This window comes from Tamandua tetradactyla, chromosome 3, assembly GCF_023851605.1.
Source record: "Tamandua tetradactyla isolate mTamTet1 chromosome 3, mTamTet1.pri, whole genome shotgun sequence".
NCBI classification, from domain to species: Eukaryota; Metazoa; Chordata; class Mammalia; order Pilosa; family Myrmecophagidae; genus Tamandua; species Tamandua tetradactyla.
Genome location: NC_135329.1, coordinates 155,466,084 through 155,488,415, shown reverse-complemented (window position 1 = coordinate 155,488,415; position 22,332 = coordinate 155,466,084). Strand labels below are relative to the sequence as shown.

Here is a 22,332-nt window from a genome sequence, read left to right as displayed (position 1 = left end):
AACCTTTGTAGAATCTTATGTAATGCCCTAGGTGTTCTTTAGGATTGGAAGGAAAGGTTTTGGTTGGGGGTTGGCAAGCTATGATAGGTAGCAATGTCTAACTGAAGCTTGCATAAGAGTGACCTCCAGAGTAGCCTCTTGACTAGGAAACGGACTCTTTAATTCATCACTCTCTATTATTACATTTTTACTGTTATTCATTTGTTTCTTGTCTAAATCAGCATCTGAGCCTACAATTTTATATCATAAAGAAAACCAAAGCTCTCTCTAAAATACTAGTTGGTAATACTGAAAGCTGGAGCCTATGTTAAGTGTTGGCCACGGTGTAGGCAATCCTCTTGAACTAATGGCAAGAGTATATACTAGAACAACTTTCCTGTAGAACAATCAGGCAATAAGAATTTAATTTAAAATTGCTTCAGCCAATCCATTCTCTAAGCAGATAACTGAAGAGATGAACATACAAGATTCATTACAAATATTGATTATGATCAGGAAAAATAAAAACAACCTAAAAATCTAACAAGAGGATTAAATATGACACATTCAGTCAGTGGATTAGTATTCAAGGATAGTTAGTTACTAAAAGGATTAATGCACATATACTACATATATAAACAAATATAAATGCATAATTACATATTTTTACATTCAAAATTAACAAATATATTCACTGTCAGGGAATGATTTTCCTGATACACTAAATGAAAAAACTACATTGCAAAACAGAATCCACCATATGATCACATTTATTAAAAAATTTACATCTGCATTTATGAATTCATCTATTTTGTGTAAGTACATGTATGTGTGTGTGTGTGTGTATAAATAGTGCCTACAATATGCCACTCTCCTAGACCTTTGCAAAACAACAGTGAATAAACCCAAACTTATAATTTATTGGTGAAGGAAAACAATAAAAGAGTAAAATATGGAAACAGTCAAAATGTCCATCAACAGATGGGTGGCTAAACAAACTGTGGTATATACATACGATGGAATATTATGCAGCTGTAAGACAGAATAAGGTTATGAAGTATGTAACAACATGGATGGACCTTAAGAACATTATGCTGAGTGAGATTAGCCAGAAACAAAAGGACAAATACTATATAATCTCACTGATATGAAGTGACATTAGTGAATAAACTTAGAGAATTTCATTGGCAAGAGACCATCAGGAGATACAAATAGGGTTAAGATATTGGGTAATTGGAGCTGGAGGGATACAGATTGTGCAATAGGACTGAATGTAAAAACTCAGAAATGGACAGCACAATACTACCTAACTGTAATACAATCATGTTAAAATGCTGAATGAAGCTGAATGTGAGAATGATAGAGGGAGGAGGGCTGGGGCACAAATGAAATCAGAAAGATAGATGATAAAGACTGAGATGTATAATCTAGGAATGCCTAGAGTATATAATTATAGTGACTAAATGTACAAATTTAAAAATGTTTTTGCATGAGGAAAAACAAAGGAATGTCATTACTGCAGGGTGCTGAAAACTGATGGTAATTAATATTTTAAAATTTCAACTTATGTGTGAGACTAAAGCAAAAAATGTTTATTCGGTACAAAATTTACATTTTGACTAGTGCATTTCCTAATATAACTTATGTAGACAGCTTAACTGAATACCATAAGTACATGGAACCTTGAGTAGGACATGAAATTTTGTTGGTTTATCCACAGTGATGCCCCAATAAATCCCAGAGTGATTTGAACAGTGAATAAAAAAGCATTTGCAAAGTCCCCTTCGGGGAATGGTGAGAACAGGGGAAAATTCAACTTCCCCAAGTTGAATTCTTGATATTCCCACAAGCAGTATGGAGAACCAAAGCTATAGGCTGAGCCCCCAGTCTTGAGGTTTGTTCATATGAAACTTAACCCCACAAAGGATAGGTCAAGCCTACTTAAAATTAGGCCTACGTGTCACCCCCAAGAGAACCCCTTTTGTTGCTCAGATGTGGCCTCTCTCCAGCCAACACAACAAGCAAACTCACCATCACACCCCCCCCTCCCCCCGTCTACGTGGGACATGACTTCCAGGGGTGTGAACCTTCCTGGCAACATGGGACAGAAATCCTAGAATGAGCTGAGACTCAGCATCAATGAATTGAGAAAAACCCTAGAATGAGCTAAGACCTAGCATCAAGGGATGGAGAAAATCTTCTTGAAGAAAAGGGGGAAGAGTGAAATGAGACAAAGTGTCAATGGCTGAGAGATTCCAGAGTCGAGAGGTTATCCTGGAGGTTATCCTTAGGCATTAAGTAGATATCACCTTGTTATTCAAGATGTAATGGAGAGGCTGGAGGGAACTGCCTGAAAATGTAGAGCTGTGTTTCAGTAGCCATGTTTCTTGAAGATGATTGTATAATGATATAATTTTCACAATGTGGCTGTGTGATTGTGAAAACCTTATGTCTGATGCTCCTTTTATCTACCTTGTCAACAGATGAGTAGAATACATGAATAAAAATAATCAGGAAACAAATGTTAAAATAAATTTAGTTTGAAATGCTAGTGATCAATGAAAGGGAAGGGTAAGGGGTATGGTATGCATAAATTTTTTTTCTGTTTCGTTTTATTTCTTTTTCTGAATAGATGCAAATGTTCCAAGAAATGATCATGATGATGAATATGCAACTATGTGATGAAATTGTGACTGATTATATATGTAGAACAGAATGATTAAAATAGGAATGTTTGCGTTTGTTAGGTGTTCTTTTGGTATTTAAAAAAATTAAATAAAAAAATTTTTAAAAATGACACACCTGCATTTATGAATTCATCTGTTTTGTGTATCTACATGTATATGTATGTGTGTATAAACAGTGCCTACAATATGCCACTCTCCTATACCTTTGCAAAACAACAGTGAACAAACCCGAACTTATAATTTATCGGTGAAGGAAAACAACAAAAGAGTAAAATAAGAAAATTACAATGTATATTATAAGTTGATAAATGCTTTGTAAATAAAGTAGAGCAGGGCTAGGGAGAGTGACAGTACCAAGCTGGGGGTGGGAGGAAAGGTGGCAGGTTGCAATTATAATGGGAATTTATTGACAGGTGTCTTTTAAGCAAAGACTTGAAGGTGTAATAGGTGACCTTGTGGATTTGTTGGGGGAGAGCATTCTGGGCAGAAGGAACATCACTGCAAAGGCTCAAGGGCAGGAGATTACCTTGTTGAACAGCAAGAAAGTCAGTGTGGCTAGCACAGTGACTAAGAGTCACAGCAGAAGTAGATAAGGTCGCAGAGGCAGAAGGAAAGGCAGGGGTATAGGGAGGGGTTAGGCCCCTTCCAGTTGTGGTGTTTACTCTGAGAGAAAAGTGGAGTCACTGGAGGATGATTTGAGGCAAACAAGTAACATGATTGTGTTTATGTTCAACATGGCTGTTTACGTTAACAGACTAGTAAAAAAGGATAAAACAGCCCTTATGGAGCTGTTGCAGTAATTTGGCTGAGAGATGATGGTAGCTCATAAAGGATAGTAGTAGTGTAGGTGGATTATGCAATCATTTTAAAGACAGCCACAGGTTTTCCTGATAAATTGGTTATAGGGTATGAGAAAAAGAATGATTCTAAGGTTTTTGGCCTGAACAATAAAAATATCGAATTATCATTAACTAACTGAGATGGGTAAAACTACAGGGAGAGCAAATTTATGGGGGGAAGAACAGAAGTACAGTTATAGACATTTATGTCTGAGATGCTGATTAATATCCCAGAGGAGATGCTGAAATGCCAGTAGGATATATACGTATGTATTGAAGAAGTCTGGACCACAGACTAAGCCATTGGCATAAATCCATAATTGCACGTACATGCAAGTACAGTAAATATGGAAGGGTATTTACCAAGGTTTGATGGGAACTGTCTAGCTGATGTGATTCTAAAGAATTTTACTTCTTTTTTAATACATATCTATACTGTATATTTATATTCTGTAAAGAGTACATGGTATCTTTATCAGTATTAACAAAAGCAGAATTACACTAACAGAAAATAAAACTAAAGGAAGTTTGTCAGATTCCTTTCTTTTGGAATTTCCTAGGGACCTATCTACTATCCCATTATTTATCTTAGCTTCTAGACAACTAGCTTGAGTTTCTGTTTCTTCATGCATAAAATTAGAGAGGAGACCACATCAGTAGATCTCCAAACCAAGTTCATATCAGGATCCTATAAGGTAGGTTAAAAAATGTACAGATGCTTGGATCTCAGTCAAACATATCAATAATTTATATTTTAACATTAGAAATATAGAAATAAATGGAAAAAAATGAAAACTCAAGATATAAATGTTCTTTCATTTAACATAGAGTGTATCCTAAACTTTCAGGGTTTAAGAACGACAGGTTAATACTAGTTGAAAAATAATCCCTATAACAGACTTTATAACCTAGAGCATCCCAGAATAAATATTTATTCTAAGTAATTAAATATTTCATAACCAGATAACATGAAACTGATTCATTTCTTTGCTCACTGCGTATAAAATAGTTATTACATGAGTATGTATGTATGCATTTACAGGTAAATAAATTGTCAAAGTGATTCATACCAAAATGCCACTTTTCTCTTTGTTATTTAAAGAGGCTCCAGGAGGAAAATAGGCAGTAGTACTTGTTGTAATATCCAGACTTTTACAAAGGTTATCCTGAGTAGCACAGTCCATCCATCCAACATTAACAAGTCCATCCTAAAATTAGAGACAAAAAGATAAGTGATGTTGCAAATGGAAGAAAAAGGAATTTAGCTTTACTGATCTAAAAACACAACTTTTCCATTGTAAATTTAAAGCTTTTTTAAATGACCACTCAATATTTTGAGATAATGAATTACAGTTTTTCCCAGATATTGAAAACCAGTTTTTAGGCAATTGCTTTTACAATTTCTTTTAGAAAACTAATTATTCAATAAACATTTTCAGATTTAAAAAAAAAATCAAACTATTATATAAGACTTTTCATTAGGATGCCCTTTCAATAATTATCATATAGTTTATCAGAGTCTCTGAGGGTGTTCACAAGTGCATTAAAATTAGTACCTTTAAGGTTTTTACCTATCGTAGCTGACCTGCTTTAATCAGTCCAAAATCCTATTTGAAAAAGTACATTTCTTAGAATCTTAAGTTACTGGAAAAAAAAAAATTGGAACTGGACAAGTTGGAAAATGAAATGAGGACCAACATACATTTATTTGGAATTCCAATAGCAGAAGAGAGAGTGAATGTTCAGATACTATAATTGAAAAGACAGCTGAGAATTTTTCAGAACTGATGAAAGATACTTAATGACCGATTCAAGAAATCTAATGAATCCAAGCAGAATAACTAAGAACTCCACACCTAGGTATATATCATCATGTTTCTCCTGTGTCCTGCAAGGCCTACACTTCTCTGTGTTCCAAGATCTGTAAGGACTAATGAACTTTTCCTTCATATATGTGTGAGTCATTCATCCTTGCCACACTAACTATATAAAATCCTTACTCCTTATAATTTTTGGTATTACATGGCAATATACAGATGTAAAAATGTTGTACAGTCAAGATGTGTCCACTTTAGTGTATATAAGGTACACACTAAGAAAAAACAGATAATTATAGGATTAAAATACACAACGTCAAAAGCTGGGGAGTAGTAAAGGAATTTGTATTACAGGGTCTTTGCATTAGTCCAGAAAGTGGATAAGTCAAGGATGCAAGCTGATATCTCTAAGGTGTCCACTTAAATGAAAAGTAAAAGAATAATTAAACAGTTAATAGACTGTGGAAATGGAATAGTAAAAAAAAATATCTGACTGATCCAAAAGAAGGCAAAAAACATCATAAAATAGGTGGGACAAATAAACTAATAAGAGGGTAAGTGTGAACCCATATATATCAATGAAAACATGAAATATAAAAGGACAGAGATAAAGAATGATAAACAAAACCTAACTATATGCTAATTATGGGATAATGCAACTAAATATAAGGATAGACTGAGATTGATAGTATAATAATAGAAAAAGATATACCATGCCAAAATTAATCAAAAGAAACCTGACATAGTAACACTAGTATCAATAGTTAGACTTCAAGGCAAAAGCAATTACAAAAGTCAAAGAAGGATGTTTCATTATATTAGAAGCTCAGATCACCAGGAAGATATAACAATTTTATATTAATATCCATCTAAGAACACAGGCTCAAAATATATGAAGAAAAACTGATAGAACGAAAGGGAAAAACAGGTGGCATATTCATAATATTAGTGGGAAATATTAAGACAAACACTTCTCCATTTACTGATATAACACAGACAATAAAATCATCAAAAGCTTAAAAATTTGGGCAATGGTGGCTCAGTGGCAGAGTTCTTGCCTGTCATGCTGGAGACCCGGGTTTGATTCCCAAAGCCTACCCACATCAAAAAGAGAAAAAAGCTTAAAAATTTGAAAAATAAAGCTAACAAACTTGACCCAACTGATATATGTAGAAGTATACACAAATTCACTTTCTTCAAATGCAATTTACAAAAACTGACCATATGTTGGACCACGGAGCAAGGCTCAACAACTTTCAAAAAACTGAAATCATGTTCATTAATCAGGGTTGGAATTAAATTAGCAACAAATATCAAAGAAAAATCCCTAAAAAAATCCCCTCTATACTTGGAAACTAAATACAGTACTAAATAATCCATGATTCCAAGAAAAAATAAAAATTGAGATTAGAAAATATTTTGAACAGAATGATAACGAAAATATATCAAAATGAGGAACACAGTAATTTATAGTTTAAATTCATATATTAGAAAAGAAAGCCTGCACATCACTGATCCAATCACCTATCTCAAGAATTAAGAAAAAGAGCAAATTAAATTTTAAAAAGTGGAAAAAAGAAAATGAAGCCCCATAAATTAATGAAATAGAAAATGAACATATAAAAGAAAGAATCAACAGGCCAAAAGTTAGAACTTTTCTGTAAAGCTTGATAAAGACGTCTTGAGATTAAGGAACCGAAAAACAGACAAGGTACAAAAACCAAATTATCAGTAGAGAAACGATAGATACCTGAAAATCTTAGGATATTTTGAACAACTTTATACCAAGATTTAAAAATTTAGTTGAAAGGACAAAATCTTATAGAAACAAAATGAACTGAAACACAGAAGAAACAGAAAACTGGAATAATCTTATAAAAACAAAATTAAGTAAAACAGAGAAGAAATAGAAAATCAGAATAATACCATATATATATATGGGATCATCCAGACTTAGAGACTTTTCGATTATTTATTTTATATTTATTTAATATATATTAAATATATATATAGTGACATATATATATGTGTGTAATAGGGGAAAGGAATGAAACAAAGGCAAGTTAATTTTAATATCAGATAAAATAGAATTTAAAGTAAAAAAAGAAATCCACAAGTACAAAGAGAGATATTAACTAATTCCCCTAAAATATAAATATCACAAATACATTATCCCCAACAACGTTAAAAAAAAATAATGAAACAACTAATAGAAATATGGGGAGAAACAGATAAATCAATAATTGCAATTGAAGGCTTTAGTATGATCCAAAACTAAATGATGTGGATTTGAATAACATAATTAATATATTTGATCTAATAGATATCAAGAGATAGGACACATTATTTTATGGCATTCAGGAAACTTTCACAATTGACCAACTCCCAGGCAACAAAGGGAGCTTTCAATAATTGTTCAAGTATCAACATTATATAGATTATATTCCTCTAGCACAATGAGAGCTAATTAAATAACTACAAAAAAAAAAACACACATTAGAAAGCAAAATAACACAAAATAAAATATGGAATGGACAAAAACACTAACATGTAACTCTTCAATTAAAGAGGAATTTTACAATTAAATTAGAAAATGCTTAGAAGTGAATGACAATGTAAGCAACACGTTAAAATTTATGAAACACAAATAATTAGAATGAAATTTACAGCTATGAATACATTTATTTGAAAACAAGAAACACTAGAAACAAATGAGTTAAGCATTCAGGAAACTACCAAATAAAACATTTGGAATCAATTTCTAAATGTGTTTCTTAACATGGTGATAGTTTTACAAAATGACTGATGCTTACCAGCATGCCACTAAGTCTGAGTCGTGTCTGTGAAGTCAAACAATCTGGGGGAAAAATTATAAGGCAATTTAAGCTTTATAAAACTTTAGCTTTAGTTGTATTTCTCCAAAACTACCAAGTTAATTCTACGGCAATTAATTGGGTTCTACTGGTAAATATTGATTGAGACCTTTATTTACCAGATGGATAGTGAGGCCAACAAAAATACACACACACACACACACACACACACACACACACACACACACAAAGACACATTCATTGTTTCATTCCTTCCCCATATTTTCCCAGGGTTTCTAGTTACAGGGAGGAATAATTTTCTCTCAAGCATCTCTTTAGGATCTTTCTTTCAAATCTCTCTACCTATGAACAATTCCCTCTCATCCAAGAGATCTTATGATTTTGGGGAAATAAAATATAAAGGACCTATTTGATAAAATATGTGAAGGTGCATCAAAATACAATAAAATCTTAAAATTTTTCTTCATGATTTACATGAATGTACTATCAATCTTGAACAGTAGGACACAATGAAATAGATTCAAAGAAAGGGAACTATAGCATCAGAGATCCTACAAAGACAAGTAAAATCAAGTTACCTGGGGTGAAAAAATGTAAGAAAACTTTACAAGTCTTGTTTATGTGTGGATGAACAGAAATTTGGGCATCAAGCCAAAATAGGACAACCCCCTCTGTGAGAGGCTAAGTCAAGGCTGATTTTTGCTGTAAGGCAGTACCTTTCTAACATAAGCCTTACTAGATAGAGCTGAGTGGTTTTAGTTGTAAGGCAATACCTTCTGAATACAGCCCCATAAAAGCTGAGAAGTGAAATGTGGGGAAAAGACCCATGATTAGGATTAAACGTATGAGAATATATTAATGAATGAGAGCATTTTGTATTTTGGGGGCTGATTTTTAACCAATATCATCATTTGACCAGAGTTAACAGTTTGTGATTTGGTACAGAAGCTACTGATTTGTTATCCTTACTTCACTGGAGGGAAAGGTTCCTAAAGATGGGAAACTGTCTTATTCAAATATATAATTTTGAGACATTCACTAATTTCTCATATGCATAAGTAAAAAATTATGATGATTTTGGAAGGGTCATATCTGTCCACAACTAACTATTTCTGGAAACTGCCAAATGAAGGTACATCATGATATAATTAAGCTGAAAAAATGCATCCATTGAACCTAAAAAAATAAACGGTACATTGAGAAAATACTTTCATAACTACTTATGCTAAAATTATGGAAAAGGCAAATAATCATTAAATTAAAAATTGTAATCTTGGGTACAAATTGTAGTTTCAAGAACTTAATCAATTATAGTAGTTTATTTAAAACTCTCACCTAAAATTTAAATGTCATAGTTTATTCATCATAACAAAATAATAAATAAAATTACCTCCTTCGCTGGAGCAAAAAGTGATCAGCCAGCCAACACCAGCAGCAAAAGCAGCTTGTATAGAGTTAGCAAAATTTCCTTAAAAGAAAATAAAGCAAATTTCTCATCACCTGTTACTTGTTAATTGAAAGTCTTTTAAGTGGTTTTGCCTTCTCATCTCACTCTTTCCCAATTCACTTTATTTCTTTCTAAATATCCTCTTGAGCATTCCAATTTCCACATATCTTTCATCACATAAAATCGAAATTTATTATTTCATTAAGAAAGAAACTCAAATTGGCAAGTAAGACCCCTTTCAATCTGGGCTTTGTTTACCTATTTATCAACCATTTTTCCCCATACCACTCCAGCCCACTACCCATGTTTTTGTTAGATTTATGTTGAAGTATTGCCAGTTCCTAAAATACAGTGATCTCTTAAGGCTTCCTTTTCATTTGCAAACTATTAATTTCTAACTGTTCTCATTTTCTCAACTGGATTTTATTATCTTTCATTCTTCCCTAACTTCCTAAAGCTTACCTCTATTATCACAGTTACTACAATGCATATTAACTGTTTACTAATGTCTTCCTCACTAAAATGTGAGGCCCATAATAGCAGAGATTATGTATTTTAACACTGTAGACCTAGTACTTAGTACACACTTAATACAGACATAACTGTATTCATTGAAATGAACTTCCTATTAGATGCGAATAAAGTGAATGTCATTTTATGGGCAGTTCAGAGTACTTAAATAACCTGCCTAAAGACATTTGCTAACTTAAAAGCCTAAAATTAGAAGAGCATTTAAACCTCAAAATTGAACTGGATAGGCATGAATTTACTGCCTGACATAGGACAGACAGAATTACTTAGGAAAACAAAGAAACATTTGCATTACTAAACATTTAGTTGCATTTTTTTTTTTTAATATGGGCAGGCACCGGGAATTGAACCCGGGTGCTCAGGCATGGCAGGCGAGCATTCTTGCCTGCTGAGCCACTGTGGCCTGCCCATTTAGTTGCATTTTAAAGTTGCTTTCCCACTTACTTCCTACATTTTGTTTTAAAACATTTCTGTACAAATATAATTAGTTTGTTAAATCCCCATTATTTAGCAGAGGTCAGAGCAAATGACACAATTACTTTTTATGAAGTAAGGAAAATATATATTGAAAATCAAGCAAATTAAGAAGATAAAATTACCTGCCCATAATTCTGTCACTGTGCTTCTAACATGCTGCATGGCAAAACTCACTAAATGTTCCTTAGATCTGTCACCATGATATTTCACTGCAGCCTATTTTTTTAATAAAAAGAGAATATCTTTTATTTTCAGTTTAAAACTCACTAAAAATATCAAATACTTTTTATTCTACATTATTTTGAACATAATTGTTTAAGATCTGTGTCAACAGTACAGAGTATATCCAGATGATATCCTGAGAATCTTTACTGTACAGATTCCTTGGACGCATTCTAATAGTATTATTTGTAATAGATTTAGTTGTAGCTTCAGTTTCATCACTGAAAACTGAAAAAAGAAATGGGGTATCAGAGCATTATATTCAATGAGAAAATGTCTTTAAAATACTTTATGAGTTTAGAGTACAATACACACACACTGGTAAATAATGTTCTTTAAGAAAGAGACTGAAGTTGGTAAATATTTAGTTTTGAAATACAGCAAAGTAATGCCATCTAAAAAGTATAATATAATTCAAAATATTTATTATGACCATAGATTCTACTTATATAGTACCTAAAATAGCACTTAAAAATTAAAACATGCTGCAAATTCACATATTGTATTTTCTCTAGTATTTCACTTATTATACAGGTGCACAAACATTATAAAAATGTTAACTTTTTCACTTACCATTCCAGACCTAAAAATGAAGAGGCTGGGATAACTGTTGACTCCTTTCATTCGGCAAAGCATTCTATCATCACCACAGTTAACAGCTCCAATTCTAAGTAAGCCATCCACTTCTTTAGCAAAGTCTCTCCACTATGAGAAATAAAGAAAATATAAGCATTTCTTTGCTAAGAGCAATGTTCTTCCTTTGAAGAGTCTTCAAACTATACTTTCTTTTTTTAATCATCTTTATAAAAAAATAGTTCCGAGAAATATCCACACATGTACAGTCCAACCACATTATACAATGGCTCACAATATCATCACATAGCTGTGTATTCTTCACCATGATCATTTTTAGAACATTTGCATCACTCCAGAAAGACATATAAAAAGAAAAAGAAAAGAACACATACATCCCATATACCTTACCCCTCCCTCTCATTGACCCAAAGTATTCCAACCTATCCAATTTTTATCTCTCCCTATTATTTATTTAACCATATATATATATATATATATATATATATATATTTACTTATTTAACTCACCTGTCCATACCCTGGATAAAAGACAAAAGGCGTATCAGACATAAGGTTTTTACAATCACAGTCATACTGTAAAAGCTATTTAGTCATACAGTCTTCAACAATCAAGGCTATTGGAACACAGTTCAACAGTTTCAGGTACTGCCCTCTAGCCACTCCAATACACCACAAACTAAAAAGGGATATTATCTAATGTATAAGAATAATCTCCAGGATCAAGCTATACATTCCTTTTTTTACATGGGCAGGCACCGGGAATCGAACCCAGGTCCTCTGGCATGGCAGGCAAGCACTCTTACCTGCTGAGTGACCGTGGCCTGCCCAAGCTATACATTCTTAAAGAGAAATTTTTATCATGTAGAAATTATACATATGTGAAAATATCTGATAACTACTTCTGGTAGTTACAATGACTATTAATAGAAAAAAAAATGCCAACATGTTTAAGAAAGAAAAACATTTTTAAAGTCAAATAATAAATCAATTAGAAATAATAAAAATTTAATAATCAAGATATTAAAAAATGCATACTGTGGGAGCTAATTCATGGCAGTGTGAACATCCTGGGGAGTAAAAGTTGACAAACCACAGTTCTCCAGAATTAACAGCAGCATCTAAAAGTAAATAAGACAGAAGCAATTTAGAATTATTTACTAAAGGTCCATGGATATTTTAGTAAAAAAAAACATTTTCATTTTGTTTGGGTCAGAATGAAAAAAATCTAGTTAGTCATAAATATTTCATACTGCCTGTATCATTTTCTGGGTAACTTTCTTATTATAGAAAGAAGAAAACAAATTATTTCGACTGTCAATGACTTTTTTTTACTCTCCCAAGCTCATACTTAAGAAGCAATCCTGAAATCCAAGATAAATGTGACCATGTGGCTGTAAAATGAGGTGGCAAAAGGAAGCAATAGCTAATCTCATGTAAGAATTTGTGTGGATGAGAGAAATGAAGAAAAGACACAGAATGACTGAGACTTAAGCTCTTCTAACTGCAGCACAGCTTAAACACATGCTCATCAAGCAATTCTGAAGACTGATTCAAAATCCTAAAGAAGAGACTCACATGATATATTAAGGACTATGAGGAGTAAAATGTAATCTTTGTCGTTAAATAAAATATTTACCTCAGAAAATTATATTGCTTGAAAAGCATAAGATCAAGATTTTTAACAATTTAGAACATTAATACAGATTTGCTGAAATAACTGATTTAAATATAAAGTCTAGGCAATGAAGCGTTATATGTTACCTATTAGATGACCTGATGTAAGTAAATGGAACTTTATTCACTTTTAAATTTTCAAAAACTCATAAATTATAGTAAGGCATCAAAACATGCACAGTATTGTAAATATGTATAAGGGATTCAGATTAACTAGAAATGTGTAGGACTCAACATTCGACTACATTTCAAATACAAGACATCTGTTTGAAAAATTGCTAATGTATACATTATAGGTAAAATATAAAATTTAGGATTTAACAGGCTATTTTTTTGGCACTGTTTAGAAAATTAGATAAAATAGACCATTCTATGTAGGTGGTCAATATAATTAGGATAGTTTAGACCAACAACAACTAGTACTAATTTAGGTAAAATTTTAATAGAATTATTATTGCAAACTTAAATATAAAAAATGGATTTTCTTACTAACTGTAAATAAATAAGCTTAATGTGATTTTCTTTCTTTCTTTTTTTGCATGGGCAGGCGCTGGAACTCGAACCCGGGTCTTTGGCATGAGAACTTTACCTGCTAAGCCTCCATGGCCCACCAAGCTCAATGTGTTTTTTAAAAATAAAAAGCAAAAGTAAAAATTAGAAAAAAGCATTACTTCTTAAATAAAATACATATGTAAAATAAATCTAAATGATATTTAATATGACAGTAAACTTTGTTTATAGTGAAAAAAATTGTCTTCCTTCTTTGCACTTTGTTTTCACAGATCACATGTAATATAATTGCACAGTTTTCACTGACTGTTGAATAATAAGGTAAAAATATTTTTAATACTGTATTAACAAAGCTCACTTGGATGTTTCTGCATAACCCAGAGACCATGAATAGATCAAGTATACTTCAAAATTCAAAGTTTCAGCTTCTAAACATAATCGGAGACTATAAACCATATACTTTGTTAATATCCACACGACTAGACCTAATATTTTCTACTGGCATAGAAAAATGGAAGAAAAGAAACAAGTAATTTGCGCATCTCTAAGTTCTTGAGCTTGTCTTCAGCAATATTCCTATTTATAGTGTGGGTATTATTTAGAATGACTAATAAGTATAAGATATTCTCTATTTTGCTACTACTATCTAAGACTTGTTTATAATGACAGGCTCATATAATAAGGCAACATACAGAAAGATTATGCAACATATTTAATAGAAAGAATGCAAAACATTATTTTTAAAAAAGGTTTAAAACAGAGTTTTTAATTCCATTTTCCTTTTTGTACTAAAGTTGAACACTCTAGAATTCCACTGCTGGTAATGGTGAACTATACAATTTGGATTAACTCTCTTTCTATAAACAACAGAAAAACTGGGCAAAACATATAAGACTTCTCTTGAAAGCATCAGAGTTATAAATGTAGTGAAAAATTAAGGGGCCAAGATTTGGGAGGAGACAAGAACTCGGAGAGCCAGTGTCTGCCAATTCTAAAAGAGGTAGTTGAGAGGCAAGAAACCAAAGAGTGCTTTCAAGTGATTCATGAGGCTAGAGGGATAAAAATGGAGTTCAGGGTGCATCTAAGGAGGAATCCTGTACAGAAAGATGAACGGAAAAGTGATCAGCCCTCTCTAAGATCAGCTTCTGAATCATTTCAATCCCCATTTGGATAAAGCTGATCTGAGACTGTTAGTGACTCTAGCCAGAAGGAAACCTAACTCCTCTCTGGCAAAAGAGAACATATATAACCTTAAAATAACTCTATAATTATTTACTAATTAGTTATATAAAAAGATTAGACCATATAACGAAAAGCCAAAAGAAACAACTGATAACAGAAAGAGACCCATAACCAAGTAGGCTAATGTGATATTTACACTAAGAACAAATTGATACTACTATCCATGTTCTCCATCTTAGCCTGGTACTACAAAGAGTAGTATTAAAGATGAGATAGAATAGTGGTAAATATGGATGGAACCCATCAATGTAGTTAATTATCTCTTAAAAATCTTAAGATTGATTCTACCTTTCTATCCATCCATCCATCATCCATCCATCATTTTTGAAGATGCAGAAGAGTTTTTATTGGCCACCCATTCTCCAAAGCGCACCCTGTGTCTGCTGCCTCAATGCCTCAGAACTCTGGTGTTGTTGGTCTCAGATACCACTGCACCATCCACGATCCAGCAGGTGGGTGGTTTGCATGGAGTTGCTACTGTACAGGGCACTACTGAGACTGAAGTCCTCCCCGTCTTCTGCAGATGGTGGTAGGTGGCAATCTCAGCCTCCGGCTAGACCTTGATGTTCAGCAAAGCCTCATACTCCTGGGTCTGGTGCTGCCCCTCTGCCCGGTTCAGTGCCAGATCTGACTCCAGGTGCAGCAGGGCCCCGTTTAACTGCTCCATCTGCAGGGTGTAGTGGAATTCTACCTCCTGCACACTGTTCTCCAAGCTGGTCTTCAGATTTCTCATAGACTCCAGGTCAGTTTCTAAGAACTGGACAGTAAGTCTCAGCAATGTGAGTGTTATCTCAGTAGCTCCTAAATCAGCAAACTGAGAAGTGACCACTGTGGTGCTCTCTTCAATCTGGTGAGATCAGTACTTGCCCAGCTACTCTTGATTCTTCTGAGCCAACTTGTCATACTGGGCCCGGATGTCTGCCATGATCTTGCTGAGTTCCTGAGACTTGGGGACATCTACCACCGTGGCCGGTGCAGAGCTGGCAATACAGGCTTGTAGGCCCTTTACTTAGTCCTCATACTTCTTCTTCATGAAGAGAAGCTCTTCCTTGAGTCTCGATCCCTGTCTCCAGCTGCAGCCAAGTAATGCTGGTATTATCAATGACCTCGTGGAGCACATGGATGGTGTTCTACACAGACTGGTGCATGGCTGAAGTCATCAGCAGCCAGTTGGGCATTGTCTGGAGTTTTCAAAGAACTGAGCCCTTAATTCCTCAATGGTTTTAAGGTAGTGGCCCCAGTACTTGACCTGGGGTCCCTTCTTCTCCAAGTGTTCCTGAATTTTGCCCTCCTATCTCCGATTCTTAGTCTCCAGGCTCCTCACTCTGTCCAAGTAGGAGGCCAGACGGTCATTCAGGGCCTGCATGGTCTCCTGGCCCTGGATACCTTCCATTCACACTAGACCCCCAGCCATCCCACAGGCCAGGCCCCCAGCCTCCCAGCCGCCCCAGGAGCTAGATGAGTGGGACATGGAGAGCAAATCTTAATCCATGCTTCCATGGGTGTGAACACCTTTGTAAAGAGGACCTCTATAAATGTTTTCTTTAAAGATGTTATTAGTTAAGGTGTGGGCAAACATAATCAGGATGGGTCTTAATCCATATTACCGGAGGATTTATGAAGAGAGGAAAGTCAGATACACTCAGAAAAACCCAAGAACCAGAAGAAGAAGCAGCTAGAGAAGAGAAAGAAATTGCCATGCACCAGAGAACTGCCATCAATAGAATGCTACTGACTCTGGGAGAAAGCATAGCCTTGCCAACTTCTTGATTTTGGATTTCTAACCTTCAAAATCATGAGGCAATAAATGCTTGTCAGGTAAGCCAACCCATTTTGTTATATTTGTTATAGTATCCCTGGTAAACTAAGATACCCCAAACTTACCAAATTCTCTTCTATCCAAGGTTATGATTTCAGGATCATCATCATAAATACCTAATTTTGAAAGTATACAAAAATTGAAAAATTAAAACCTTACTATCAGTTAAAGAGTCAATAAGAATAATTATTTACTCCTAGGTCTTAATAATAACAAAAATCAGATTAGTATGCTAAATCTCAAACTTGAAGAATATGCAACAAATTTCTATGAGAAAAGCTAAGGGTAAATAACACTGCTGGTACCTTTAAAGAGTGGTCTAAAGATCTAATATTAGTTTCCTGATACGCACTATCAGGGAGGAGAAGGAGTCTTAATATTCTCCTAATTCGTCTCCAGAGAAAATTTCTATTCTATTAAATTTTCAAAATTTTGAAATGATTATAGACTTACAGGAAGTTGGAAAAACAGTACATACTCTGTACCCTTCCTGCAGCTTCCCCTAACATCATTATTATGTGGCTTTAGTACAATATCAAAACCAGAAAACTGACACTGGTACATTACTGTTAACTAGATTACAGATCTCAATTAGTTCCTAGATTATATGGTTTCTGTAGGTGATATCACTTTAAAATATTTTCCATATTTATTCTACCAAAAATCTTATAGAGTATTTGAAGTAGAGACAAACTTATGTAGTAAATATAAATTTTATGTACCATAATAATTAAAACCAATGTGAGAAAATATATTACTGTATGAAGTATAAAAATAATATTAATGATGGATATAGACTAGGGGTCAGCAAACTTTTTTTGTTGATGTCATATGATGAATAGTTTAAGTTTTGTGGGACACATGATCTCTATTGCAACTACTCAATTTTGCCCTCGTAATGCATAAGCAGTTATAAACACTATATAAACAAATGAGTGTGGCTGTTTCCAATAAAACTTAATTGAGAAATTAAGTGGACTATGAGATGCAGTTTTCTATTTTTTATGAGATGCAGTTTGCGGCTCCTAAAATAGATTAAGTTGAACAGGTAGTCAGTCTGTCTTGAGAAACAAACACCCCAGATATTTAATAAAAATATTTTATTTAGTCAAATATAAAAGCATACTTCAGTTCTTAGCCTGCAACTAAGGTTAATTCATGACTAGGAGAAATACTGGGTACCAGAGCACTCTTTTCCTGCCTTGACACCTGTGTTTACTTTTCCTCTCTTTGGTCTAACTTGTTTCCTCCCTCTGCTTTTGCCTGACTTCTTTCTTATTCCTGTAACCACCTTAAACCATTATTAATAAAGATTCTATATGAAAAGGATGGCATTTCTATTGAAGTGATCACTACTGGCGTGCCCACATATTTCTTTTAAAAATACGACTCTAAAAATACCAAAAGGCTTCAAATTTAACTTCTATTAATACAAATAGATTTTTTTTAAATTATTAAAGTTATCCTTATTTTAGAGATACTTATTGAGAGGTTCTTAACAAAAAATCAGAAGTAATATCCTATCACCTTACCAAAATCATAACGGTAATAGTTCCAGCTTTCATACTGGCCTCCTCCTTGATTATCTGCAAGTCCCTTTTCCCCGTATTTGTCATACTTTTTCCGGAGATCTTCATCTTTGAGTACTTCATATGCTCTATTTATTTTTAAAAAATCACCATGTGCATTTGGGTTATTCTATTTAAAAATATTAGAAATAACACAGTGTTTCAGATATACAGTTCAAGTCTCTCAGAACTTCTATGTAGATTTAATTATATCCTGAGATTTCTGTGACTAGATACCAGATAAGGAAGAGTGGCATATATAAAACAGGTTATCATAGGTTGATATAAAAGGAAGTATTTTTCTAAGGAACTACAATTTCCAAAAAAAGAAGAAAAGTAACAAGGAAACGAGAATTAATTCTTTCAAAGGTTGACAAATATGATCATATAATGTAAATCATTCCTTTTAAGAAATGCAACTGAGAAAAAACAAACACTTTCAAACCCTTAATATTGTGAATACTATTTGTCTACCCCTAAAACAATTACAAAGAAACAGAGTTGCAGGTTCTTTCCCTATTTGAAGCAAAATCAACATATGAACTAAAATAGTATGCACACCTCTCAATCAGATAATTAAATAAAACACACTAATTCCAAAGTAACATTTCAAAACTGGATTGGAACTGCTCATTTGTTACTGAGTTTCAAAGAACTGGTTTCTTGTAGGCTGCCTTCACTTAAATAATGCCTGCATATGAAGTCTATGGTTTTTCATACAGAAGCTTAAAAAATCATATTCTGAAAATTTAGAGAACAATCAGAACACCTGAAATGTAGCAGAATTTTGATCTCAGGGAGGTTACCACACAAAAACTTTTTAAAAAATAAGGTTTCTCTTCCTCAGCTTTATTGCATCAAATTAATAAATTCAATTTTCAAAATTCTAATTAGAAAACAGAAAAATAACTTAACCACATCTTCCTCTTCACTATGAGTGCCAAATCTCGCTAAGAATTAAATTACAAAAAAAAAATAAAAACTAACTTGGTTTTGAAAGATTACAGTATTGGATTTGTAATCAAACATTTATGATGGGCGCTAACTATATTTTGGCTGCTCTCAAGTTTTAATTTGTAATAACGTCCTAATTCTGATTCCTACACTTGTGCATAAGGAAAAAAGTAGTGAAAACTGAATTATGTTATTATTAGCCATTACTACCATTTTTAGCAAGACATAACCACTAAGTTCTAAAAAAAAAAAAGTAATTTCCTGTTACTGTTCTAAGATATTTGATCTTAACCTACTTTAACTTCTAAGTAAATTACTTCAAGTACTTTGCAGTCATTTCTGTTTGGGGATTAGTGTCTTTAACAGAACTGTTGGAAATGAATTTACAAATTAAGAAGGAATTGCATTTTGGTACTGACATTCTTTTTACACCATTCTAAACTAGAATATTTTGCTGTTTTTGTTTTTAGTAAGGCAGCTGAATTATGATTTTTTTATTTGATTAAGCATTTTGAATCGCTTATTTCAAATAATTTAAATACATATCAAAACATAGTAAAATACACTAATCAGATATGCTTAAAAAGAAATCTTTACCTACCGGATTTTTATCAGGATGTAACTTCAATGCCAATTTCTTGAAAGCTTGTCTTATTTCTCTATTGCTTGCAGTTTTTGATACTCCAAGTAAACTGTAAAAATCCTGATCTGTTCCCACTAAAATGGCCATATATACTATTAAAAAACAGAGAACGATCCTTTTCAAGTCTCTGATATAGTCACCTTTATTTAACCAGACTCCCATTCTTTTCCTTATACCAATTCTGACGTAAGTGAACATTAAGACACAGAGCTGGTTCCAGTAGATAAAAGATGGAAGTTTGAGAACTTCTGTTCACATTACTCCAAGGATGAATCAAATATCACAAAATTGCCTCAAAAACATTAATCTAAAGAGATGAAAACAGCAGTTAAAATACATCCCAATGTAACACTAATAATGCTATTCATTTGTTCATCAAATAATACGGTCAATTATACAATCTCCATTAAATGGCAAATCAGAGCACCCCAGGATCTACCCACATCTAGGCAGTAAGGTGTGTGAAACGCGAAATTACTCAAGACAGATGTCAGAACGTAGGTGAATGGTTGTAGCTAGTTGAAACACTTGATCAGCACCAGAACGCAAGGGAGAGATGCTTCCTTTTTTGGTACTACCTTTTCCTTTTTGACTACTTCTTCAGCCCTTTAAGGTTGCCCAATTTTCATCAGAATCAGATATTTGTAGGAAATGCACTTTAGAGGGACTAGAAGGAAGCATAGATTTTCCAAAGGGTAGCACTTTTCAAATAACCCTTCCTTCCAGAAGTGGTATTGTAATAGACAACTCACACGGCAGGTCATTTCCTTTTCCTGATTCTTCTCAGAAGACGCTTACATCAAATTTAAGTAGAGAATATTTATAAAAATAGTAGAATAAAAACTGCAAGTTAACGATGTAATTTTATTGCAAAATTTAAGTTAGGCACAAATAGAAATAAGAAACATAAAAGGGAGAAAGGAATCAGTTATTTAGACTTGTCTCTGTAAAAATCTTCAGCACATCACATTTAAATTTGCATACCTGAGTTTCAAAGTTTCTTAATAATTTGAAAATTTTTATCTCCTTAATATCCTGCTTCTATTTTCTTCTAGGGTACAACTTGAATCCTAAATGACTATTTAAAAACTTGGCCTTTAACTGTGAAAGGTCTTCAGTTCATTCGAACCCCTCCTTCACATCCATTAAAAAATACACTAATAGGCATAAATAAATGCGGAGGCCAAAAAACGATTAGGAAAAAAATGGAGCATATTTTCAATCACCACTTTGAAATAACTCGTGTTCCCTGCTTAGCGGTTCTCAGCCAGGACGAGGGTGACTGAACGGCCGTGTGCAGCTCTTGGAAAGGGAGAAGCTGCAGGTAAATGAGAAGTGGACGTCCTCAAGCTGCCCCCACTCCTGGATGGGAGGCGGGGAAGGGGAAGATGGAAACGCTGGGGGAACCAGACCGTCAAGTATTAACCGGTGTCTGCGGTCTCAAGTCCAACCATTGGAGAAGGGAACCTGAATGACGCTTAAGTAAGAAACTGAGGCAAGAAGCTAGAAACCGCTGAGCAGAGGAAGGGTGGTGTAGACAATTGGGAGGAAGACGGGGAGAAGGAACGCAAAACCACCACCGGAGCTGAGAAGAGGGGAGGTTCCGGCGCACAGGAATTTCGCCCCTCCCTTCCCGGACGGCTCAGGCGGACGCCGGTTCCGGCTGAGCCCCGGCCCATGCCCACCTCGTTATCGCGGGGTCGCCTCTTGTAGCTACTCCCCCATCCTCAATATCCTGCGGCTGACCCGGCCGGCCGGGCTCAGGCTGTGCGTGCGGTAGGGAGCACGCACTCTCCGACGGCCGGGCCGCCGCGTTCGGGATGGGGGAGGACAAGCTGCACCGGCAGCGACAAGCGCACCGCCGCCCCGGCTCGGCTTCTCCCACACCGGTTTCCACGGCGAGGCTGGGGCGGGGCCTGGCGCGGGGCATTGTGGGAAAAGCGTGGCGGACGCAGGCCGGGAGGACAGTCAGCAAGCCTGGAGGGCGCGGCGGTGCGGGGAGGGAAGGGTAGTGCAGGTTGAGATTGACGTGGCATCTGCGCGGGATCCGGCTCCGGCTCCGGTTCCGGCTCCAACCCGGAGCGGAGCGACATGCGATAACCGCTCAGCCCGCACCCCAGCACCCTGCACAGGCCACCGGCTGGACTGAGGGAGGCCAAGCCCTCTCTTTTCTTCCGGGTCCCGTTGCCTTGGTGACGGGCAAACTCGGTGGGCGGGTTTTGGCGTGGTATTTCGCTGAGATCCTGTTCTTAAAGGGAAGGCGGGGCTGTAGAGGATTTATCTGTTTGATGAGTGGGTGAGGCAGAAAAAAGAAATTTTGCGGAAAAACGGGAGCTTGACTGCCGTAGCGTCGATGGCAGTCGGCCTACAGGGCTGAACAGGCAATGGGGTGGGTGGGGGTGGGGGTGTATATATCAGCGTAACTTTAAAACATTTATTGAGTATCCTCCAGTATTTCCTGGCTTCACCTTCGTCCACGTTAGAAACTGGACA

General features: G+C 34.9%; 1 protein-coding gene across 1 annotated transcript in view; it reads right to left on the bottom strand.

The window, feature by feature from the left end:
- Nucleotides 1–21,752, bottom strand: part of DNAJC10 (DnaJ heat shock protein family (Hsp40) member C10) — a 78,886-nt gene extending 57,134 nt beyond the window's left edge. The window contains exons 1-10 of the mRNA XM_077154374.1: nucleotides 21,525–21,752; nucleotides 19,798–20,146; nucleotides 18,207–18,372; nucleotides 16,740–16,790; nucleotides 12,465–12,547; nucleotides 11,407–11,538; nucleotides 10,734–10,827; nucleotides 9,547–9,624; nucleotides 8,136–8,179; nucleotides 4,576–4,713 (exon numbers count right to left, since the gene is read on the bottom strand). Of these exons, the coding sequence (XP_077010489.1) occupies nucleotides 4,576–4,713; nucleotides 8,136–8,179; nucleotides 9,547–9,624; nucleotides 10,734–10,827; nucleotides 11,407–11,538; nucleotides 12,465–12,547; nucleotides 16,740–16,790; nucleotides 18,207–18,372; nucleotides 19,798–20,037 (1,026 nt within the window). The 5' untranslated portion in view covers nucleotides 20,038–20,146; nucleotides 21,525–21,752. The remainder of the gene's footprint in view (nucleotides 1–4,575; nucleotides 4,714–8,135; nucleotides 8,180–9,546; nucleotides 9,625–10,733; nucleotides 10,828–11,406; nucleotides 11,539–12,464; nucleotides 12,548–16,739; nucleotides 16,791–18,206; nucleotides 18,373–19,797; nucleotides 20,147–21,524) is intronic.
- Nucleotides 21,753–22,332: the final 580 nt, after the last annotated feature.